Raw genomic sequence first — 25,304 nt, 5'->3', positions numbered from 1 at the left:
CTTAGGAAGATGCTGTCCTCTAGAATCATCTAGTGAATTGGCATGTTCTAATAATCTAATATTAATGCAGCGGCCTGTTTGTCCAACGTACACGTTGCCACAACTCAGCGGAATCTCATAGATGACATTCGCTCTACAAGGCACAAACTTGTTGCTGTGGTTAGTGCTAGTTTTTCGTTTTTCGGATAATGTCATACCAACTAGCCCCTCAGCGTACGCTTCTGGACTTCTCGTAGTTGTCCGCATCCTTCTTGCTGAGCCGCGCAACAACCGATAACCCCTGACACCACATATGGCTGAATGTACCTGGACATTTTGAACTCTGACTCCTTGTTGAGAAGAGGTAGCACTTGCTGGAGACAACTGCCCGTCCTATTTTTCAAGTTCCAACTTCCGGAGCGAAATATCGCGCTCCAGCCTTTTTGCCTCATGTTCCTGTCTTTTTCTTCCGTTCCTTCCCTCTAGGCCTACCCTTCCTTTTTTTTGTTTGATAAGGCTCCATTCTTCACTGAGCTCCTCATCATCGGCTCCCAAATCAACGATTGCTTGTCTGATAATGAGTTTTCGGGTCCGACCTTTTGTATCAATCCCCAATTCCTCACACAACAGCAGCAGGTCCGGCTTATGCAGCGTCTGCGAGTCAATGATCCTTTCGAGTGCCGGCTACTTCCAACACAACAATCCGAGCATATCTAACCTCTAGGTTCCCACAAATTTATCCACCAGTTCTAAAACCGAACCCTCACACATCAAAGGAAAAGCCGAGCACTCACCCACACGTGATCGATGTCGATGGCTGACCCTTGTTGCCGCTTGTAGCTGTAGATGGCACGGATGATCACCAGTTGTTGCGGCGCTAGGTTATGTCAGGAACCCGGCTCCATATGGTAGCAAGGCGGAGGCTTCGAGTTGAAAAAATGAGAATTTCGAGAATGGGGAAGTCGAAAACCACCAGTTATAATGGCATTTGAACGAAACTTATTTACATCATTGAATAGGTAAAACAGAAAAGGATGTGAAAACAGATGTTTAGCAACGAGCGTCTGGAGGAGCCTCGTTTCTGTGGCCCAGAGTAGCTTGTTTTCTCTCTGCACTGTCATTATAACACCTCTATTCGAACCGTCCCTCCTGGCAGTAGCCAATCACACAGGTCACAACCCACCAGGACGACAGCCAATCAAGAAGCACAAACAACACTGTCGCAGACGAAATATCGGACCCGCGTCCCCACCTAGTTCAAGCGGGCGCGAAGGCGGAGCGAAGGTCTTGGAGATATTTGACTCCCTACTGGCCTTCGCTGCTTTCCCGTATAGGGCAGGCACCAGTTCGTGACGGCTTTCTTCCGGAAAACGTTCATGAGTCTTTGGCGTGATCTCGCCCTCCCCTGCACTGGCAACTCTTTCTTCCGTTTGGGGTGCTTGTTCTCTCACGAGGGGAGCTCGTTACGGGAAAATTAGCAGCGCCCAGCATCGCGTGGCAACTGCTCTCCGACTATCTGCCCAATGTGGCTTTCGCATTGCACGTTTGCGCATGTTTAGCGCATTCGTAACGAGGCCTAGATTGTTCAGTGATTTGCCACACATTCGCAAGTCCTTGTAAACCTCTTGCATTGTCCGCTAGTAGCAGTACGTCGTCTGCATACATCAGTCCAGATATCTTTTGTTGCACCCTTTGCTCATTACGAGTCTACCTTAAATCAAACCCTGATTCACTGTTTTCGGATCGCCTCTGTATGGCCTTAACATAAAGCATGAAGAATAAAGGAGACAGAGGGCATCTTTGCGCCAGTCTCTGGGGTGAGTTCCAACAGTTTATTGCGCTTCTCCCATTTGCATACAAAGTGTACTCTGATGTCTCTATATATGGCTCTCAGCAGCTCCACCATTTCGTCGTCTATGCCTTCGTTCTTGTGAATACTACATAATTCCCTGCCTACGTTGACGTGGGCTCCCTTGCTATCTATAAATACCATCGAAAAAGGTCTCTTAGTGAGCTACTGAAATCTCTATGTGCTGAGCTAGTCCAAAATATTTTCTTCTAACAACATGTCGGGTCTGAATCGATATTGCAGCTCTCCCAGTACGTCATTTCTTCCACCCAATTCGACAGTTGTATTTTGGTGATTTCCATTGTCTTTACATATGTATCCCAAGGCTACCGTAACTGCCCTGTACGAGCTCGCCTTATCCTTATCACCTTTTCCTTTGTAGATGAGGTTAATCTTGCTTCCATGCGTACCAACCTTATATTTCATTTCATTTCATTTATTATCACCTTGAAGGCCCGAAGGCATTACACAAGGGGGGGGCAATACAAACACGTGTAAGAGTGGTTTCTTGCAAAACACCGAAAAAAAGAAAAATAACACATCGCTGATTTTGTACGACTTTAAACAATAAAAGAAAAAATTCGAATTGAAAGAAGTAACACGGCAATAGATTAGCAATAAAAGAAACAAAAGAAAAAGACTAGGTGGAAGGGTTGACAAGGGTAGACTATTCCGATAGGTTTATGATGGGTTCATGAACGATGTACACTGGGAACAGAAAGTTATTCAAAGTGATTTGTCAGGTATTCACGAAATTTTTTGCGGTCAGTACAGGTAACGAAGTTGTCAGGGAGCGCATTCCAATAAACGATTGCATCAGGAAAGAAGGAAGTGGTCATGGCAGATGAGCGGCTGGGTAAACGTGCTATGGCAGAGCTGTGACTTATGCGAGAGGAAGTTCGTAATGGTGGTTTAAGAAGGTGGTGCCTTGAGCGTGGATTGTAAAAAAAAGAGTGCAGCAAGCAAAGACGTGATATGATGCGGCGAGACTTCAGTGTTGGCAGACCTATCGTTTGTTTCAAAGAAGTGACACTAGTGTACCGTGAATAATGTGAAGTGATGAAGCGGGCGGCTCGGTTTTGAACGGATTCCAATGATGCGGCTAGGTAATCTTGAGATGGATGCCAGACAGCAGAAGCAAATTCAAGTTGTGGACGGACAAATGTCAAGTATGCCAACTTCTTTACCTCTGGGGATGCCTTCTTTAGATTTCTTTGTAGATACCCGAGTGAGCGCGCAGCTTTGCGACGTATTGTTTCGATATGTGTTATCCAAGAGAGTGATGACGTCAAAATAAGACCCAGGTACTTGTAAGATGAAGTGGCGCTGATGTTGACAGAGCTAATGCGATAAGTGGACTGAAAAGGACTGCGTTTTCGGGTAAAAGACATAGATTTGCATTTCGATAAGTTGAGAGGCATGTGCCATTTTTCGCACCATGACGAGATGGCATCGAGGTCACGCTGCAGGCAAAGAACATCGTCAGAGGAGTTAACAGTGTTGTAAACTACGCAGTCGTCTGCGAAAAGTCGTAGTTTACAATGTATGCTAGTAGGCAAGTCGTTTACATAGATTAGAAATAATAAAGGGGACAGACAGGCGCCCTGAGGGACGCCCGAAGTCACATCGGTAAGAGGTGAGCGGTGATTGTTTGTGGAAGTGTATTGTGTGCGCCCGGATAGGAATTGTTCAATCCATTTCAGTAAGCTATTACAGATTCCAAGTCCAGATAGTTTTTGCAGTAGGAGCTCGTGAGGCACCTTGTCAAAAGCTTTTGAGTAATCTAAGAAAACGGCGTCGATCTGGAGGTTCCTGTCCATCATAAGCAGAATATCGTGGGTGAATTCGGCGAGTTGGGAATCACACGATAAGTGTTTTCGGAAACCATGCTGAAATGGGTAGAAAAAATTTTTGCTTTCAAGGAATTTCATTAGGCTTGAGGCTATAATGTGTTCAAGTAATTTTGAGGAAATGCTTGTAAGGGAGATTGGGCGGTAATTGGTAAGGTTTGAGCGGTCACCTGATTTAAAAATGGGCAAGATATTAGCTTTCTTCCAGTCACCTGGAACGGTCCCCGTCTCTAGCGATTGTTTGAATAGTACGCAGAGTATTTGTGCTGATACATGAGAGGTGTTCTTCAGAAGTTTACTACTAATACCATCACAGCCAGCGGAAGATGATGGTTTAAGGCTATTGATTAGGTTAAATATGCCCTCCGCGTATATGTCTAGGTCTGGCATAGTTTGCACTGAAGCAGTAAGTGTGGGCTGGTCAGGTACGTGAATGGGAGCAGTAAATACAGAAGAAAAGTAGTTATTTAGGGCGGTTGCGCATTCATCATTATGGATAGGTTCACCATCGAGGTCAACGAGTTCGATGGTGTTAGATCTGTCTTTAGTGGAGAGCATGCGCCAAAATTTATGTGGATTTGATTGGAGAATGGAGAGTAGATCGTGACTGTTAAATTTATCTTTAGCTTGACTAACCTCCTGAATATACAGTTTTACGCATGCGCGATACCTTTCCCACGCTGCAGTGCTATTACTTTGATTTGCTTTCCTGTAGAGACGTTTTTTACGTTTGAGAAGAGATTTTACACGTTTAGTGAACCAAGGGTTGTTATAGTCTGATTTTACGACAATAGTGGGTATGTACTTATCTTTTAGCTTTTAACATTGCGTTTCTAAATAGCTCCCAGTTGGAGTTCACTGAGCGTGACGAAAAAGTGGTCTGAAAGTTTTGCCAAAATGACTCTAGTCCACTGTTTATGGCCTCATAGTTACCTCTCCGGTAGTCAGAGATTAGTTTTTGGGTAGATGATTTCTTACTCAGTGGAAGACGAATAACAACATGCAGGAGACAATGATCGCTGAAGCCAGGTATCGCGGTAATGGCGGAAATGTCGTCCGGGTGAGTTGTAAGAAGTAAGTCGAGTATGTTATCGCCTCTGGTGGGGCATGCTATCATCTGCTGGAGGTTAAAGTCTTCTGTTACTACAAGAAACTGCATTGCTTCAGTGGAAAAGGTCCCTGTTGATACAGACAGCCTACTCCAGTTAATCTGGGGGTAATTAAAATCTCCGAAAAGAAAAACTGGTGCATTCGGCAGCTTGTGTTTAATGTTTGCTAGGGATTGGGACAGCAAATCAATGAAAGCTTGCTGTTTATCAGGTGGTCTATAACAAATGCCAAAAACTGTTCTTATCGTATTGTTATAGACACATACCCATGTAAGTTCAAGGTTACTATCGTGACATATTAGGTAGGATGATAATGTCTTTCTAACAGCGATAAGGACGCCTCCTCCCCTTCGGCCTTGTCTATCGTTACGGTATAATGTGAAGTTAGTGGTAGACGGAAAAACTTCGTTATCGTCTATGTCCGAGCTCAGCCACGTTTCTGTTAGCAAGACGATATCGGATTCTGTGTCGCTAATATAGCTGTGTAACTGATCTCGCTTTGGCACTACACTTCGTATGTTAGTGAATGCTATGTTGAAATTCAAAAATTTAGGCAGTCTTTTGGGAGTGGGACTTGAGCTAGTATTCTGGAGGCATCATTTGGTCAAGACTGTGGGTGTACTTACAGAATTTATGGTTCGCGTGGTTTATGGTTCACTTGGGCTATGGGATTAGCCAATGGTGTTGTGGTCTTAAAACCCAGGTGCTTGTCTAGCTGTATTGGAACTTCAGCGGTCCCTGCGGCCTTGTTAGTAGGGAAATTTCTTTTTGCTTTCTTCAAGTAAAAGCTTTCTGCACTAAATTTTGATCTCTCAGTCTTCTCTGTTGTTGCTGGATATGTTTGGTTCCGAACCACGCTTTCTTTGTTGCCGCAGTTATCCCTAATAACGTTTTTGATATAGTGCTGTGCACCGTCTACTTCACATGATATTACCGTGTTCATCCCTCATTGAGAACGCTTGATTGGAGCTCCCAGTGCTCTTCCATGGTTCCAGACATTTTTGGTGCGCCTATGTCTGTTTTGGGAATGTCATGCCCCCACTGGGTCCATTTGCGTATTTAATTTTCTCTTGCACGAACTCGCTCGCCACACTCGTTCCGTCTACGGGGCGCCTCGTGGCGCTGCAGAGTAGTGCATGCGCGGCCTCCGAGACGAGAAGCGTAGTGCTGAGAATTGTTTCCTCGCTTGCAGCACACCCAGCGGCACATACACAGTCATCTAAGAACACTTCGTTTAGCGCAAAACAATAGACACAAGGAATACGACAGGACAAGGCGCCTGTTCTGAACAGTCATCTAAGTTTTTCGAGGGGTTACCGCGGCACGTACCTAGTACATTATTGGCGCAGCTCGCTAAAGCGTTGGTGGTAATGATCTTTATTGAAAAGCGGCACTTGGGCAGTGCATTGGTGGCGCAGCCTGCCATAGCGTCCGGTTGCTGTCCTTGAGGAATACTAGGATAAGGCCAGGAAACTTGAAAGTACAAAAAATCGAGAAGGAGACATAGACAAGGCGACAGGAAGGTGGTTGGACTAACAACTGAACGTCATTAATGAAAACGACTCCCTCAAGTCCGTACTGAAAATGCGCAAGGCACAACATAACAAAAACACGGTCAACACCCTATCTATACACGTTTACACTGATCAAGAAATAAAAGCTCTTTCTTGGTAAGGAACACAGATGGCGCGCTTACACACTTCTCGGGGCCAAGTTTATAGATCCGATAGGCTTTAATCAACTCTCTTTCCTGCTGAGTCTTAGCCTACCCCAAGATTTAAACGTCACTGAAGATGGGATTACAAACGCACTCCTTACAATGCAGCGGAAGATTACCTCCTGTGCCTGTGGGTTTTATATTCGCATGCTCACGCATCCGCTCATTCGCACAACGACTGGTTTGTCCTATGTAATCTCTACCACATTTCAAAGGAACACTGTACACTACACATGTGTCGCACGTGCGGTGCTCCACGACATTCTTGGTATTGCACGTACACTTTCGCGAACTGTGCGGCGACACCCTCACGCAGAGTTTTGCAGGCTTACAAGGCGCACAACAAACCAATCTGACGTCGTTTCTTGCCGCAACCTTTTTCAATCTATGTGAAATGTCATGTACATACGACATACAAATATACGTACTATTCTATGTACCTTACAATATACCTGTCGCATAGTCCCCTCGCCAACTCACACATTTGTCCCATCACAGCCCTGAATTTCAGAAATATTGTCGTCAGTCAGCGACGCACGCAGCCTCCCCGAACGGTCATTGTCATGCAAGTCTTCACGGCCTTTTGGGAACTCACAACACCACCACCTCATAGTTCTGAAAGCGAGACACTTTTCCCCATACGTGGGCTGCATTTCCCTGTGGATTTCAATGGTCTTCCGTCCCTTGCTCCATAGAAAACGAATCACACTTGGTTGCTCGTACGCCGTGGGCGTTTGGAACACAGCCGCCATCTTTAACACTAACAACAACGCCGTGCCGCGGAGCTACCGGCAGATAAGGCCGCGCCAGTCCAAGAAGAAGGTCCACCGCTGGGAATGGATATGTTGACTTTGTAGTTACAGGTGTAATTTGGCTAAAACAATAGGCGCAAATACTCTGATTCGCCCTCGTATGTGCCTAGGCATTTACGTACTTTCGTATTTAACTGCTTTTCCGCCTACCTGGGTGACAGGGTAGTTCATGGTCGAACGGGTGGCGCATCGAGCTACTGTGCTGAGGGAACAAGGTTTCGAAACCAACCATCGGACTAACTTGAGTCACTGAGTATGTGTACATAAGAGCAGTTATTTGGGCAGGTTGGTACAGATACACGATGAAATTAAGTAGCACAAATTGAAGGCAGATCGTAGGCAAAGACCGTAAGTATACACAAGCGCTGAACTCTGCCAAATTCTTACTGAAAAATTTGCAACATCATTATAAGCCAATTTTTTATGTGCATGGCAGGATCAAGGCCTCGCTTTGCGATCTCCAGTTATCCCTCTCTTAAGCTAGCTGATTCCAAATGGCGCCTCTTAGTTTCCTAATTCCATCACCCCACCTAGTTTTCTACCGCCCTCGACTGCACTTCCCTTCCCTTCGTACCCCCTCTGTAACTAATGGTGCGCCAGTTACCTACCCTACGCATTGCTTGGCCTGCCCCTGTCCATTTTTTTTTTCTCTTAGTGTCAACGAGAATATCGTCTATCGCCGTTTGCTCTTTCGTCCACACCACTCTCTTCCTGTCTCTTAACGTTACGCATAACATTTATCGTTCCATCGCTCTTTGCTTGGTCCTTGACTTGTTCTTGAGCTTCTTTGTTAACCTTCGAGTTTCTTCCTCTTATTTTAGCACAAGTAGAAAACAACGATTGTACACTTTTCTTTTCAACGACAGTGATAAGCTCCCAGTCAGGATGTGGTTATACCTGCCGTATGCATTCCAACCCATTTTTGTTCTGCGATTTACCTTCCCATTACCAGCTTGCCCTTTGAGCAATTTACCTAGATAAATGTACACGTGCTTAACTCAAGAGGCTGAATGGCGGTCCCGAATTCTTGTTCATTGCCGGGCTGTTAACATTATCTTTGTCTTATGGATATTAATCTTCAATCCCGCTCTTACACTTGCTTGGTAAGTGCTCAATTATTTTTTGTCTCTCTAGTGTTGCTGAACAGTTCAATATCATCTGCAAATCAGAGGTAGCTGAGATATTCGCCGTTGATCCTCACTCCTAAGCCTTCCCAGTTTTATACTTCTAAGCATGCAGTGAATAGCAATGGAGAGATTTCGTCTCCATGCCTGACCACTTTTTTGATGGGTAACCTTCTACTTTTCGTGTGGAGAACCAATGCAGCTGTGGAATCTTTGTAGATATTTCCCGAGATGTTCATGTATGCCTTCTATACTCCTCGATACTCCATGTATCTTCTGCTTTACTTTTTCGGGAATCGCCTGATGGGTGCTTACACGCTCGCAGGCCTCCGAGTCATCAAGGAGCTGGCGTCGCAGATCAAGTCTGAGGAATCGAATACCCCTAACAGCCACTGCGCCACGGACCTGTCTTCGCCGCCGCCGCCACCGCCACGGCCGCGCGGAAGACCTCCCAGGCTGGACCGGGGCGACTACGTGGGCACGTCCCGGATGGTCCAGGGGGCTCCTCCGCCCCACCCGTCCCTGCAGAATGGCCACGACCGACCGGGCAGCAACGGGCTCGACCTGCACCACCCCAATGGCCTGGCACCGCCGCCGGCCGTGGACGAGGCAGCCGATGCCGAGAATAGCCTGAACGCGCTGCTCGCTCTTTCCCAGAAGAGCTTGATGAAGCAAGAGCCCGCGTCGCCCGCTAACATCAAGATGGACTAAGGCCAGTTTGTACGAGGCGCTGCAGTGACATCACGCCATGCACGATAACGCCGGTCCCTGGAAGTCACTCTTGTAGAGTCGCGGCAAGTTTTTTTTTTTTTTGAAGTGCCAGGAATAGATCTTACCTGAGCCTGTGCTAGATCCGCCGTCATCCTGAGGTACGTGTGGTTGCTGCCGCCCTTAACACCGTGACACGCTAACGTGGGCGCAGAACCCGCTACACCTATATCCATTGGTCGATGAGGCGTGGGCGTGCGTGTCCTCCGTCCTGTTCGGCCAGTCCTTCCCAGGTGCATTAGGTGGCTTCTGTCATCCAACAGAATTCGGGCGTTATTTTTTGTGCTTGAGAGTGTTATGGGGTACAACAGTGATGGCGTGTTTTTGTGTACCGATTTTGTGGTGTACGGCTCGAAATTGCAATTTATTTGTAAGAGCTTCATAAAAAGAAATGTCTATACACGCCGATTAGAAACCATAGAGGCGTGCACACTTAAGGCGTCACGGAGTTGTTATAAAGCTGTGAGGTTAGTTGTGAAACCCCTGCATGGTATGCTTACCAGTGCCACGCTATAGCACCACAGCTGGCATCACAACCTAATACAGAGGTAGCGGTGTCTTAAGTTAAACCCTCAAATGGCTCTAGGAACACTGGGACGGCTTCTGTTTGGTGAAAGACTGCATACAGTTACAAGGCCGTGTCATCGAAGCACTGATGTGCTCTGCCATTTGTCTGCGAGAAACGTGGGAGAAGAATGCCTTTCGAAGTGTTGCGGGGACACGCTGGAGAACGCCTTCGAATGCGCAAATATGACGCGTTTTTCTTTCAAACCAGTGCTGGGTTCAAAGCAGCGACTGCGTCGGGCAAATGACTGCCATGGCTTGCCCAGATCTCTGACGACATCGAAGGCGTCTGGGGCATTGCCGTAGCGCTTAGCCTAATAACCATCAAATAACCTCGCATGTGGTGCCATATACCGCAAGTCGACTCGCTTCACAGCCAAAGCCTGCCATGCAAGCCGCCTCGGTTTTTCACCTAGTGTCATGTGCTGGTGCTGTGCACTGGCTAAATTCGCGCTCAGTGTGGCATCCACTCGGCTGGCAAGCTTCAGCATGCTTGCGGACTGCGCTTGCGCTATGGGCACGATTGGTGATGAGATGCTGACATTCCCTGTACATCAACTCCTCTAGTTCTTTTGCCATGCCGTGCCGGTGGCACCCTTAAACTGCCTAAATGCTTACTATTGGGGCGGGATTCATAACTATTTCTCGTGAGACGCGAAGGTGAGCATATTTCCCAGGAGAAATAACAATATGTAGAAATCTTGCAGCCCTTTTGTGCTGCGCAGGCTTAGTCATGGACAGCTAAATACTAGCGCCTATGTCCGCCGCTTATGCTGTGTGTTATGTTTGTTAAGGATGAAAGCATGGTGGCAGTGATCACTGCAACAGTGTTCTGTCCGCTAATTCCCACCGCTCTCCACTTAAATCTTTTGCGTGACGTCATAACGAAGGTAACAGCATGCCAAGCAACTCAAAGCATCGTTTCCAAGCAGATAATATGAACCAAAGTTTGTGGTGTTTATACATACCTGCGCCATTATTATCTCACCCTTAATTTACTTCGTCGCTCTTAGTGAATGTGTCGTAACTAATAAGCGTTTTGCTAGTGTTTTCCGGCCTACATTGAATGGTCGGTGCCGCAGCAGCAACTGTGACAAAACAAACGCTATGGAATGTGCTCTTCGATGTGGGCGCATTGCTCTACGTTTGCGTGCTGCTGTCAGGCGCCTTTGATCGTGACACAGTGAGTGTGGCGTGGAGGTTCTCTTTTTGCCGCTTGCTGTATCTCTTTTTATTGCAAACGTGTAACAAGAGGTGCGGGTGCTGATCCGGCGTCCTCCGGTGTGGCCTCACGAGAAAGCTGTTTGTTGGTGCCGCTGTTCACATTTAATATTAACCAGGCCTCATGAGCAACTGCGCCATCCTTAGCTTTTCCCGTTTCGAGGTTTTCCCGGTGATTCATGCAGGACATGGTGTAAATACTTTTGTGCACGCTTATCTCAATTCCTGACCTTGTAGAAAAACTCGAGAAGGCAGCGATTCCTAGCCGTATTTAGCGTTCGTACTGCAGTACAATATCCTTCCATATTCCGTTATTAAATTGAACTTATCCTGCAGCAAAGACGCGAGCATGACCAGGCGAAAGAGCTGCAGGTCACAGCTTGAGGGGAATCTAGTCACAGCGCAGCTTCGTAGCTGTTGACCGAAAGCGCGGGTTTCACGCAACGCTGGTAATAAAAACAAGAAATTCACGCAGAAAAACACAAACGCCACAATCAGATTGTATAAACAAATGATCACGGGAAGATTTCATGCAGCTTCTTAAAATAGGTACGACAGGGATGAATCAAAAGAGAACGCCTGTAACGCAACAGAGCCCACGATACAGATTTTTCACGTAGTTTTTTTCAAAGGCAGCGCCGATACACCGAGCTCATTTTCTCTGCGCATTTGGTTCAGCTATGTCGGTAAACAAAACCTTAACATTTGGCGCTTGTAGCTTAGTTCCGCTCCTCTGTACGTTCCAACGTTCGGGCTAGCGTATGGCGCAAACGGGGATAGATGTCTGTGAAGACAGTTGTGTTAACGTGCCATCACTTTTGATTTTTTTCTTCTCTATGTGAGCGGCAACGCCTATACGTGAATAACTATTCGATTTTGATAACTCTAACGCTTGAAAATAAATGAGCTGTGCGACCGAGACAAGGTACTTTGGAGACTACATGTATTGCTCTTTCTTGCAATACAGTAAATTTATGCATGTTTGCCGTTGAAGTTGATGCCCAGACGAGAATTGTGCATTGAGCTAAAGAAGAAAACATTGAATTATTTGAAAGGATAATAATGGATGTAGAAAGATAATTGCCGTGGCGAAGCATAGTAACTGTAACTCTAGATAGCTTACTAAGTGATATGCATGGTAGTTCTTTTTCTTAGTTTCAGAGAAATATAAGCCAAGTGATTTAAATGACGACAACATCTCTATTTCGGTACTGCCTAAATATATGGGGATAATCGGAACTCTTTTTTACGAGGGTGACAAAAATTTGTCTTTCTTCTTGCTAAATTAACCGTAAGATAATTATTTATCACCCACGCATGTATGTCTGCGAGCGCTTTATTAGCTCTATGTGACATTTTGGTCCCGGAGTCACCTTGCACCGAATAATTATACACTGGAGCCAGGCAGACCCGTTGTTCATCTGCAATGCTGGTATTATCGTTCGCAATGAACAGTCTTCAGGAAGCAAAATTGATGGCTGTTTACTAGAGGTCGCGCTTATGTAGTCATTTCTACTACATCCTGCTGTGACAAACACATCAGCAGCGTTTAATAAGGGATCCGTGGACTCAGACGTGCGCTTGTCTGTGCTCAAGTTCCGCGCTGCGTTCGTTGCAGCCTTCGTCAATTGTCGCTGATGACTTTAACGCAGAGTGTAAATTTGAGTAGTCCGCAAGAAAGTAGCTTGAAGGCCAAAGCAAATGTTTAGGTATTTAGGTGACATTGTCGCTTTTGTACGTCACTCCAGAAGTGACACAGCAACGTAGCACTCCTCGTCAATGCCAGGTCACGATGCATAACTCTGTTGACGCCTATAGTCATGCGTTGCCACCTAATGCTTGTAGCAAAATGCTTGAAAAATTTTCCCGAAAATGCTTCATATCGCGCAGGAATAAGTGCTTCAGCGCAAACCTTGTGCAATTCACCTTGCAATGCAACGATTGTTGCATGGTGAACAGGAGATAAATCATATGTAGACGACTGCACCCCCCACCATGTTTCTACGTCGTCGATCGCGTGGACGCGCAAAGAACATCGAGGTAGCATTGCGATTCTGGGTAGCGGAAGTGCCAGGGAAGTTGGATGTGTTTCACGAAAAGAGCGCGAAAGGACATACGAGACACGCGCTCAAGTGAATCGTGCTTCTCATGGAATGACATTGTGCAAGCAATCCGGGAGGAACGAGAACGACGCACATAGGTTGTCATAAGGTGAGCATGGTAAGCCGAGCAAGCATCATTGGAACGCGGGGTGATCCTTATTAACGAAGGGCCTCGAACACATAGCGCAATGGTTTGCTGGCTGACTGCTGGGAATCGCTTCATTCAGTGAGATAGACTGATGTCAGCAGCAGAATGCCCGCGTTTTTTAAACTCTGATGCCTACATTTGTCTATAGGAGTTCGCAGTCATGCGTCCGAGAGTGGTTGCGTAGGTAAAACTGCGCTTCCTTTTTATTATGTACTTGGTAGAGTAATACCACTGATTGAAGCTCATTTTTTTTACAGTAGCGTTTTATACGTCCCAGTACTTCCTCTTGGGTTAGTTTGTGAAACATAGCTTCTACAAGACCGGCGCGAATAGCATACGTGCACAGATGAAGTACATAGAGGAGGCTCTGAGCTTGTTTATGCACTTCAATTGCGTATGTTTGCTCATTTGAGCCGCTCCTTTTAACACCAATTTCTACGTTAGCCCGTGAATCGTAGAGACAGTGCAGTTCCCTTTATAAAAATTCGATTAAATTTAATTGGCGTTTCTTCCCATAAAGAGAGAGAGTGAAATGGGAGAGTTTGGTTGACAAAAATTGATATTAACAGCTCGACAGGGCCGTGGAACTTGCAAAAGGCAGACGACAGACAAGACGACAGACATGATTATACAGAATTTCCGATGAAATAAAACGTGCACTGACTGCTACATATCTAGCTTCGCTATGTGTCTAGACATCATACATTCCATTAAAAAATATATGAATCACTCATTTTTCATACCTATTCCCGGCTTAGTGTAGTTTTTGGTTCCCTTGTAACCATTGTTTGTAGTTCTTGTGCTTGGCGTGTTCTTCAGTCAAGAAATAAACATTCAGTGTTAAAAAGTTGTTGCGACTCAACGCTAGTCCCGCGCACTTTTCTTTTTCGCTCCTTCTACTGTTCGGAGAAGCACAGGCGCGTCCCTCTAGTCTAATTATAGTTCTAGTCGTGACTACGGTCCAGGAACTGGGAAGAAACCCTGCCTGCAGGACGCCGCATCCTCGATTTTTGCACCTCCGCATCTGTGTCTACCACATGCATGTGCACGTGGCTTGTAGTGCTCATGTATCGCAACAGAATGGATAACTGGGCTAGTTGGTTTACTAACATCTTGAAACTGTAAAAGCGTACAAAGACGAGAAACGAAGAGAGGGGACAGGACGAAGCGCTTACTCGGAACTGAAAAAAATTATATTGAATGGAAACAAATATATGCGCACAAAAACGGAGTACGACGGCTGAGAATGCGTTACAAGGCTCTCGGGTTAAATAATTTGAACGACAAGGTTAAAAGTAAAAAAGTAATCTTTAAGGACTAGCGACTAAGGTGTTTGGATATGTAGACGATTTCCTTGTCTTAACTAATTCTACTAATCGAACCCGGGATGTCGTAAACATTTTAAAGGTTTTCAAGGAAAACTGTATGAAATTAAATTTTTCTTTTGATTTGCCCAGGATAACCAATTACGGTTTCTTTATCTAAGACCGCTTTCAAGCGCTTCGTGTCTCCTGGTACTACCGACCCAGGTCTATTAAACCTACCCTTACCTACAGGTCAGACCATTCAAAAATTGTAAAAAGAGGAATAATAAAAACCAGCATAGGTTCCGCATTGAATTAATCATGTCTACACATGATGGAAATGAGCTTTCTCAACCAGATCGACAAGCTTGAACAAGCAGGCTATCCTCAATCTGTCATTAAATCAGTGTGCGCTAACACTTTGAAGGAAATAAAAACGAAAGAAAACAGTCACATCATGCGGAAAAGTCGTCATAAAAATAATAAAATTGCTGTCGTTCCGCACCTACATAGAACATCACACGAATGAAAACATATAGGCACTAGGCATAAGGTTGTGGTTCTTCTAATCGAAAAACAAACTGCAAACAATTTGTTCGTGTATTCGCAAGAAGCAACCGTGGTGCAATATTAAGCACACCAAAAATATGTAGATTGTGCGATGGGCATAGTATATATTATCCCGTTTAAGTGCGGTAAGGTTTACATAGGCCAGTCTGGGCGTTGCATCAACGTGAGGCTACGAGAGATCTGACGGCATACAATTGGCCAGGAACGACGCATCTAGCCGCCCACTGTAGGGACTGCGGCTGTTGTCCTGTCTTCAAAGATACTCAGATTATCTTCAAAAGCACTAACCAGTTGACCCGTGAAATGGCAGAGGCCTTCCACATAAAGAAAAAAAGAGATAACTGCGTCAGCCGCCCCTCGATCTTGCTACGTGATAGGGTATTCAAATTTCTTGATAGAACTTTTTTACTTTTAACGTTGCCTTTCAAATGATTTAACCCTAGAGCCTTGTAACGCATGCTCAGCCGCCGTACTCCGTTTGTGTGCGCATATATTTGTTGACCTTGAATAAAATTTTTCAATTGTAAGTAAGCGCTACGTCCTGTCCACTCTCTTCGTTTCTCGTCTTTTTGCGCTTTTACAGTTTCAAGATGTTCATGTATACGTAACTTCTGCGCTTGCACATGCATGTAATAATGAATACTGGACACACTGCCGACATCTTATATTTTTTTTTCAGATCAGAGAATGGTGCATGTTCGTCTATGTTTTAGGTGTAATACCATGCTGGAACTAGGACCCAGAAAAGTAGGTTACAACTGGCAGTACAGACGATATCAATGTGTACTGCAACAAGGACGAACATATCCGTTAGAAGTTGCCCACAGAAATGCAGCTAAATAATCTAGCTTTCAGAAGGTCCGGTGAAACTGGGTTTGCATATAGCATATATCAATAAGTAGCTGTATAAATCAACCGTGCGACGCAGCTGCTAATAAGAAGGGACAGATTTGATTATAAAAGTGCAAACCCCAGCCATGCAGTGCGACACAAATCTCTCGCTTTGTCGCCTGTCGAAAATGAGTGACGAGTACAAGCGCGTGCGGCCAGTGCTGCCTCATTTCTTGACGCGAGAGCAACAAGACGTTGCGTAATTTTCCCGTGACACCTACGTGTTTGTCGCTGTTATGTACATTTGCGGCGTCCTGCACGGAATCCTGGTGCCATGTTTCCTCACCAAAATCTTATCCGGTTGAGCTGTCAGAACCAGCTTGCGGTCACCTTCCCTTTGATGCGCTGCTTTACTAAAATATGGCGGCACTAGTTTGTGATGTCTTGCTCTATTTCCCTCAGGCGGCCTTTTTTCATGATGTTCTAGGCACCGGGCATTAAAGGCTTGGCACGGCCCTAAATGCCGTCTGATGGCAATCGTTTTGCGTTATGTGCAGCTCTGCTTACTAATACGTAGGAGATGACGAGGGCATTGCACTTCACATAAAATGTCATGGACCTTCTCAGAAACTGGTGGCGTACTTCGGCGAGAGGGTGGCCCGGCCAGCTGCCGTCAATGAGAATGTGAAGGCCTCGTACGAATTTTGCGCTTTCTTCGAAGTTTTGACTTGGCTTTTGTGGTTGTCGGTTGCATGCTGCTGAACTTTCGGCAAGCAGTACGATTATTCTACTGCCTCAAGGAAAATGGCGTCATGACAAGACGTCATGACAAGAGGCTTATCTGGCTTGGCAGCATAACCCCTGTGCAATGTAGCGAAGCGTCCGCGCTGTATTCTGGGGAAAAGTGAGAATCGCAGACCGCATATCATGTACTTGAAGGCCCCACGGCATGCACTAGCAGCCGCCATCCGCTGACCACACGTGAGATGTTGCGCCACTTGCCTCAGCATAATCTCAGGCGCTCACCTCCGTTTGTCGGTGTTATTTTTGCAACGGAGCCGGATTTGTCTACCCTTCCATAGATTTTTCAATGCCCGTGCGTGAAAACTCCCGCCCCCTTTGTGAGGAGGCGGAGCAAACCAGTAAGGCATGTGCTGACAGCTGGCGTAGCAAGAGAAAGGCTATGAAACGGGTAGCGTGTCGGACGGAGGTACCAGGCTTACAAAAAATTAAATTATCGGGTTTTACGCGCCAAAACCACTATCTGATTATGAGGCACCCCGTAGTGGACACCCAAAATTTCGACCACCTGGGGTTCTGTACCGTGCATCTCAATTTACACGGGTGTTTTCGCATTCCGCCCCCATTGAAATGCGGCCGCCGTGGCCGGGATTCAATCCCGCGACCTCGTGCTTAGCAGCCCAACACCATAGCCACTAAGCAACCGCGCCGTGTTAGGTACCACGCTCGGAAAGCTGATACTTACAGCGTTGCGAATGCGCGATTCCGCCGAGACTTCGTGGATAATAAAAACGTTTGACTTCAGTATTCCAATGTGACCGACTGTGGTCAGAAAACGACCCGTTGGTGATTGCGAACATCTCTTACCACGATGTTTACAGCTCCGCTGGTCATGCAGCTTCGCAGGGCGGGATGGCCTCGAATTTTTGTATTTGCCATGCTGAAGTGTCTCACAACTGTTCTTATTTGTATTGCGGTGAAGCTTAGATGACCCGTTTATCGAAATTGTACAGTCGCGGAAAAGGGATCTTGCGCGTAGCGCAGCTCTGTTCTTCCTAAAGTTTTCAAGAAGGATGACATTTTATGACCCCTATAGGGCGTTCCAGTAAGAACAAACGCGAGCAAAAGAAAATGAACGCGCGAGACACTTGTCAGCAAACCACTCTACTGAATAAGATTTTATAACCTGGCTCTTTCATGTTCACACTTGGCCCCGTTACTAGCCTAGTTTGTCAAGAAAGAACTTGGAATTTGCCTTCGTCTGCACCTCTCAGATGCGCCCACGCGCAGTTAATGGAAGCGAAACTCGAAGTGTAATGGTCTGCCGTATTGAAGATGGCGACAGTGACATAGCCAAGGGGTTTTATATATTATGTATACCTGTAAATCTTACTACAATTACTGGCAAGAAAGAAACAGCGAATTTTTCTTCTGCGCACATGGCAGTTGGTAATGCCTGAAACAAGCCTGCAATGTCCCTTCCGCCGTCGGAAACACGGCAGAGAATGGGCTTTGAGATTCGCTTTCGCTCCGTTCGCTCCGTTCTCTCAAGATTTATAGGTCTCTAAAGCAATGACAAACAAATATTATCGCTCAGGTAAGTCAATCAAATACGCTTCTTCTCGAGATTTCATTTTTATGCTTTCTTTACAAAATTTTAAGAGACGTCATTCCTGCTTTGGCGCTCGTACAAGATTAGCGCTACATTCACTACCCCGCACTCATAAAAATCTCTTCCCCAAATTCACCTGAGGAGACTACAGCTATTGCTTGAGGCTACGTTCGAGGGGTGCAGACGAACATATTCCCTGTTCTTTCTTAACAAGAAGGGCATGTGACGACGACAAACTTTGCATTGAACAATCTGGGCTCAGAAATGCGATGCTTCTGCAAGTTTTGAGCCCGAATGAAGCTGTGGTAAGCGTAAAATCTTTTTTCTACGAGTTTAATACAAACTGCACATCCCTGTATTAGTGCCCCTAGTAAGAAACAACGTAAGCGTGGTGGTTTACATGATTTTTCCAACTTTCAAGCCCGATGAGGGAAAATTTGTACATGTGGAAAAACTGCAGGAGGCTTGCACAGTGCTTGCTGATCTAGAGCAGCAGGAAAATGCTTGGTGTTGCTGGCGCCCGTCGTCACAGCATCCATGCATGACGGCAGCCGAACCGGTGCGTATCATCCGGGCTGCCGCCAGGGGCGCACGTGACTTTTTGAAAAGGTCCATTTGTGTGAAGACCGCCGCATTTCAGAACCAGGTAAAATGTAAATTCTGAGGTTTTAGCTGCCACACTATAATTATGAGGCATGCCGTAGATTGAGGCTCCAGATTAATTGCCCTAAATGTCAGTACACGTGCTACCCATTCAGGCCAATGCTTTTTTACTTACTGAGGAAAATTAGGAGGAAGTAATTTGCTCTTATGATTTCTGTCACTTTATTTCCTAGTTCATGTGATAAGATTACTAATGCAGCATGTTAGAAAATTCACGGCCGCTAGTTGGAATCGGTTGGCGCAGGGCAGGGGTAATTGAAGATCACAGGCCTTGGCAAGATCAAGCCACAGGCCTTGGTCCTGCAGTGCACATAAAGTAGGCTGATGGTTATAATGATGTTTATCCTATCAGCACGTGCCAAACACACACAAACTGCTAACGCTGCTCTCGTAAAATCTGATCATGGAATAAAATAAACCGGTTTGAAATGAAAAGATGAGTAAAAAGCATAGCTGGGCAGGTGTTTCGCCATGCTTTTGTTCCGACATTTACAAAAACAATCTTAAGGCCTTAAACGAGACATATGCTGCGACTCTAAGCTAAGCAACTTCGTTTATGGCGACACAGGTATACTCTTATGTAACTTCTTTTGTTACTGTAATGCTGTAATATAGATGAAATTTTTATGCCTTAAGCCTGTTTTAGTCACGGTTCAGCTGGAGTTTTGTTTTCGCAAGGAGCATGATCCGTCTCACCTGTAAACGCCGTCATTGTCTATCTTAGAAGCTTTCTTGGTGAGCTAATCCATTAAACGTAGTTGTGAGAAAATGTCCTGAAATTGACACACCTGCACCGAGGGCGGCCGACAAGAGGCGCTAGTCTTATCCGTACTTTTCTGTCGATGTGTGTCAATTTGCGGCCCTCTTGTGATCTGGCTTCTATGTCGGAGGTAATCGACGATTCTCTCCGCATTATTTCAGGACGTATATTCATTATATGTCTGAACGGTTTGGTCTGCTGACGAATATTCCAATCAAACGGGCCCCTGCGCAGTCGTTCATTCTTGGGAACATTTCAGGTGGGCATCCAATGTGCCCCTGAAGACAAGAGTGGTTACTGCGACCATGATGGCTTTCGAGATCATGCTTATTTAGGCCTGCATGGGGAGGTACAAAAACAGGGTTGAAACCAGGCATGTGCTAACTGCCAGTTGTTAAAACTTTTTTGTGATCAATAGAATTCGATGTTTGGGGTGTGCTTTGAAATACTGCTGCTGTAGTCTCCTCAGGTGAATTTGGGGAAGAGATCACGTGACGTCTTTATTTTTATGAGGGGGGTAGTGAATGTAGCGCTAATCTTGTACGAGCGCCAACTCAGGAATGACATCTGTTAAAATTTTGTAAAGAAAGCATAAATATTAAATCTCGAAAAGAAGCGTGTTTGATTCATTTACATGAGCGATAATATTTGTTTGTCATTGCTTTAGAGAGCTATAAATCTTGAGAGAACGCAGCGACATTGGTTCTTTGTACTCGGCGCTGTGTCGAAAACTAATCGCGACAGTATAGAAAGTGGCAAAGTCGGGGATTAACACCTCATGGATCCTTAAGAAGTGCACTACACTAGCGTTTACGGCGTTGAGCATTACCAAGGAGAAAATAAAATTGGTTCATATTGCTTTTATGAATGCAGGAACAGAGATGCAGCTGTTAAAATATATTTGCTTTTGCCAGGTGTACCTTTCGTTAAACATGGAGTTTGTGTAAACATTGCGTTGCGTCACAATACAATACGCAAAATAAGCTTTCGGTACCTTTTATCGAGGATATTGCCAATTTCTTCTCTCTAGGTAAAGCAAGTTTTCATAATCCTCAATGGTAGGTCGGAGTAATTGTGCATTGAAACGCAAAAATTGAGGCTCCGCTCAGCAGAATACGCAATTTTATGAACAAAACTTGAGGACGCGCCCATACCTGCAAAATATTCTGCATGGACACCGGCACGTTAAAGCTTCTGGGGCTGCTGAATCAATCAGATAGAATTACACAATGAATACAAAAAAGGAAGAAAAAAAGAAGATGGGCGAAGGAGTAGCGAAGCAACAGGAAAGAAGGGAAAAGAATTATGAAAATACCCAGCAGAGAGCGCACTTGTAGATAGATTTTCCAGCATAGAATGCCCCGCGAGAACCTTCCTCCCACAGCTGCAGTGGATACTCTGCAGCACACGGGGCGCCCAACAACGACGCCAAGAAATACTTCCGAGATGCGAACCCGCACAAGTAGCCGAGCTCCATGCCGGCGGAGAAAAACTGGTGGGTTTCCAGCGGCACTGGGATTCAAACTCAGTACTTTGCGCACATGATGAAAGTACTCTACCATTTGACCATCGCTGAAATTATAGGTATGTTTAGAGTGAAACATAATTCTAACTGATGGTGCATGAAGTTTCCGAATGGATTTGAAGTGTTCTATATGAGCAGCCTGACGAATGGACACGTACCCTAAATAACTTTCAATAATGCATAACTTGGAAGGCGTGAAATTTCTGCATGGTTGGCTTGCAACAATCTGTAGCAGCCTGGGGCTATTCCGGCACCAACGCAGCTGATGTGATATTTCGATATCGAATAAGCCATGACAAATGAATGCCCTGCGCATGGAGCCCGCGCCGTGAGAAAGCCAGGCCCACAGTTGCTGTCAACGCATTGTGTCGAACTTGCGCTCTTAGCCTCACAAAGATATGCGAAAACCGTTGTTAACACAAGAAGCCGACAGCTAATAAAGCGTCGGGTAAATTGATTGCGTATTGCTTAGCCAAAATTGACAATAAAGCAAGTACACAAGTAATGAAAACTGCCGCTACGGGCGCTGAACTAACAATTGATCTTTATTGTTGACCGACCGGAGTACATGGGTACATAATATCGTGCGGGCAATGAGCAAATTAGTCAAACTTGGAAATAATAGGAAAAACGGGAATGAGAGCGCAGGAAAACACAAGTGGCCGTCGGTGTGCTGCGAACCCGCGTCCTGTGCGTCAGGACTCGAAAGGCCTCACCCAGGCCTGAGTCATCGCTAGTGCAGCCGAGTCGCCTCGTGTTCGCACGTTATGCATCCAAGCGCTGCTGCATATGTCTGCTGTCAGCATGCACCGTGCACTACCTCGTGCCGTGCGCAATCTTTCCTCCGATGAATGCGTGGCTCGTTTTAGGCGGCTTTCTTTGCTTACACTGGTAGGTGGGGAACCACCTCTGTCTTATTGGAGCAAAGTGCGATTCCAAATTTACATGGAGGACGCAGAAGTATGATAAAAAAGTTGTTCCGCGAGCAAACAACGTTCGCTAGATTTTTAATAGTCAAAAAACTCACGGCGGGGAAGAGATGACAGCAGGCGTCAATTGTTCGGCTGCACGATGCGTGGTGGAGGCTTTCTTTAGCACTGCCTGCGAGCCAGCTGCCAATTCTCCATTTATTTAGAAAAAAGATACTCAAGAAAAAGAAAAACGCCAAAACAAGAAAACATGCCAACACAGGCGTCCACTTAAAATTGAAAAGTGTTTGTGTCGAATAGTTTCATATATGTGTAAAAGAAATCAGTAATAGATCAGTGAAGAATAGTAATGCGTGGCGCTTTAACATCGCAACGAACCGATCTACGGACGAGCGCAACTAATTCGCATGCAGTGCCATCGATGGCGCCAAGTTACCTTCTGTATCGATCACGTGAAGCACATCGCATGCTCTCCACGTTGTTTCGTCGTTGTGCTTAGAGAGCATGTTGAATTGTAATGTGAAGAATTACAGGAGCTGCGGTTGCTTCGCACTGGTCCTTCTTGACGAGTGAATCTCAATTTCTACGTTGCTTTCAGTTTGCCTTGTGGAAAGAGCGCCAAATAACTGACAAGTGACGCACAATGCTTGTGGTCCAACGATAAAGAAACAAAAAGAAAAATGGACATATCGGAATGTCGCAAAAACGCTTTTGTTTCTCATTGTTTTTGTTTTTATGTTGTACGTTTTCTCACCTCACACTTGGGATATACAGGCGACGCTCTGACGTATTTCCGCCTTGTCAGGGGGTGAAAGTATTATACACAGCGCGTACTAATATATCTGATTAATAGACACGGCAATTGACACTCCTTGTTCACAATGGGAGCCTTCAAAATGCACCTTGTTCACAAGGTCACTGCGGTCACCTTAGTCGGCGCGGGTGTATTGCTGACTTTCAGGCACGTATGCACTTGTTCGGCACACGCAAACTTTAGATGGGGATTATTCCATGCGTGGTGCCTTTTTCGTCCTCGTTCTCTTTCTTCCGCCACGAAACGAAGTCGTACACACTCGTCCTCCTGCATTTCAGTAGATCAGTTTCGCTGAACTTCACTCAGAAAATCGCAAACGACGACCGCGCAAGCATCGCGTCATGCCTTAACATGCCAACTCGTCTCGCCTTACCTCTAATTCACATATACATCCGCAGGCGAGACCACCATTCTGTCACGCGAGTTTTCTGTAAAACGGGAAATCGGCAATATTTATTTTGTTCGACACGTGAACGTCCCCTGACGACGTTAGCTGTCAGTGCTTCACTCAGGCTTTGTTGACGATGGCTCGTGTTTTGTTGTTCCTGCAAACCTAGTATAGTACTCTGGTTCACGGGTTGTTAAGCGACAAATCCGCCACGACTTCTCGGTAACGCTTTACGGTGACCTGCAATGTACCTGCTTACGTTTCGTGTGACATTCTTATGCTTATATTTTGCTCTGTGCATGCTATGGCTTCCCATTCACAATGTTAGGTTGTGCATACGTGGTTACAGTGTTGGTAGCTCGCGATGGCCATGGCATCGTGCTGCTGAACACGAGGTACACTTTACAGGTGCGGCGGCCGCACATTCTGTTCATACCTGAAGGTAAAGACAATACTAAAGGAAGACACTCGTGTGCACTGCTTTGGATGCAGGTTGAAAAACACCCTGTGAAATAAATTGACGAGGAGCTCTCTATGACAGCTTATTGCATAGTCCCTGTGCAGTCTTTCTGACAATAAACCCTCTGACTCGAATCATTCAGGTACTTGTAACTGCTTCTGCACAATCCTATGTATCCATTTCGTCACGTTGGCATGCAAAATATAGCTGGAAATTGGTACTGCATTTCGAACGCTTACTCTTACTTGCAAATTTGCTTTGTGCTGCTTATGGACATCTATTTGCTCATTGCGCTTCACATGCTGTAAAGTTCTAGCGTCCGGATGTTGTAAAAGCGTTGCGCGTTATCGCCTGCTACTTTGATTATGGATTTTGAATGTAGCTGCTCTGCTGTGTTCTGTTGTTGTTTTTGTCTGCTTAATCGGCTGGCCTTAACTGCGACGATAAACACATTTTAAGTAAGAAAAGTTACATACAGTAGAATGGGAACTCAAATATTGCATTTCTGTAACGCACATACCATTGGTTAGTGTGGCACACGCCTAAACTTCAGTGTTGAGAACGAGCGGCGCTACATTAATGCAAAGCGGTGCATATATCCGCAAAAGCTTGCTACCCTTGTGGAGATAACTGTTGGGTGACCGTTCAAGGTTAACTGGAAGTGCAAGTGCGGTGACCTCACCCCACATGTCATGTTCTACTTTTATTGAAACTTCCAATCATTGGCGAGCAAGCCAAGTCGCTTAGATTACTCAACGGGAAAGACGAAGAAAACTCCTCTGCTAGAATCGCTGCCTTCCGCCTCCGCTTGTTCTCGCGTAATATTTTCGACGCTTTCGGGCGACCTTGGTTGCTGCTTTTGCTGCTCTCATTCTTTGCCGCAGCCACTTCATGAACGCCCCCTATGTGCTATCTTTGCATTCTATACCGGGACGCTCCTTATTCAGGAACTGTATCCCATGTACCCACAGTCGAACCTGCTCTTGTCTCTACTGTATATATGAAATGAAATGATGTGTCAAGTGAAAAAAAAAAAGAACATGTAAAAGTCATCTCTTCCCTGTTTTGTTCAGCACGCAAACAATTGCTGGCCAAATAAAGTTCATTTGTGGAGTTTAAAGCTGGTTGCTGTGGCTTTTCTTCTATCATGTTGCACTAAAGATACCCAAAACAAGTCTCAGTTGATGCGCTCACTAAATTAAGCCACGCATAGCATTGGGTCTTGGGGATGTCTTAAAATTTTTTTATTCAACATTCGTGGACTGGAAAGGCAGTAGCTGCCTGATGGGCCGTTCTTCTTTCTTTAGATGAAAAACTCAGACTTTTTTAATCGAGGCTGTTTTCATATGTATGCTTCCATCGCGCAGTTAGTGGTTCGTGTCCCTTCTAAATTTCCTTCATCAGAGTATTTCTTTAACGGAGGCAAGATATCATGGATTCCGTCATGATGGAGCACCATCGTGG

General features: G+C 45.5%; 1 protein-coding gene across 5 annotated transcripts in view; it reads left to right on the top strand.

Moving 5' to 3' along the window:
- The window catches only part of nab (NGFI-A-binding protein homolog), a 941,120-nt gene extending 916,160 nt beyond the window's left edge, over positions 1–24,960 (top strand). For all 5 annotated transcript variants that reach the window (XM_072288146.1, XM_072288148.1, XM_072288145.1 and 2 more), the window contains one exon: positions 8,766–24,960. In XM_072288146.1, the coding sequence (XP_072144247.1) occupies positions 8,766–9,151 (386 nt within the window). In that variant the 3' untranslated portion in view covers positions 9,152–24,960. The remainder of the gene's footprint in view (positions 1–8,765) is intronic.
- The last annotated feature ends 344 nt before the right edge of the window (positions 24,961–25,304 follow it).

This window comes from Dermacentor andersoni, chromosome 5 (assembly GCF_023375885.2).
Source record: "Dermacentor andersoni chromosome 5, qqDerAnde1_hic_scaffold, whole genome shotgun sequence".
NCBI lineage: Eukaryota > Metazoa > Arthropoda > Arachnida > Ixodida > Ixodidae > Dermacentor > Dermacentor andersoni.
The sequence above is the reverse complement of the archived record's forward strand: the minus strand, read 5'-3'. Positions and strand labels throughout refer to the sequence as shown.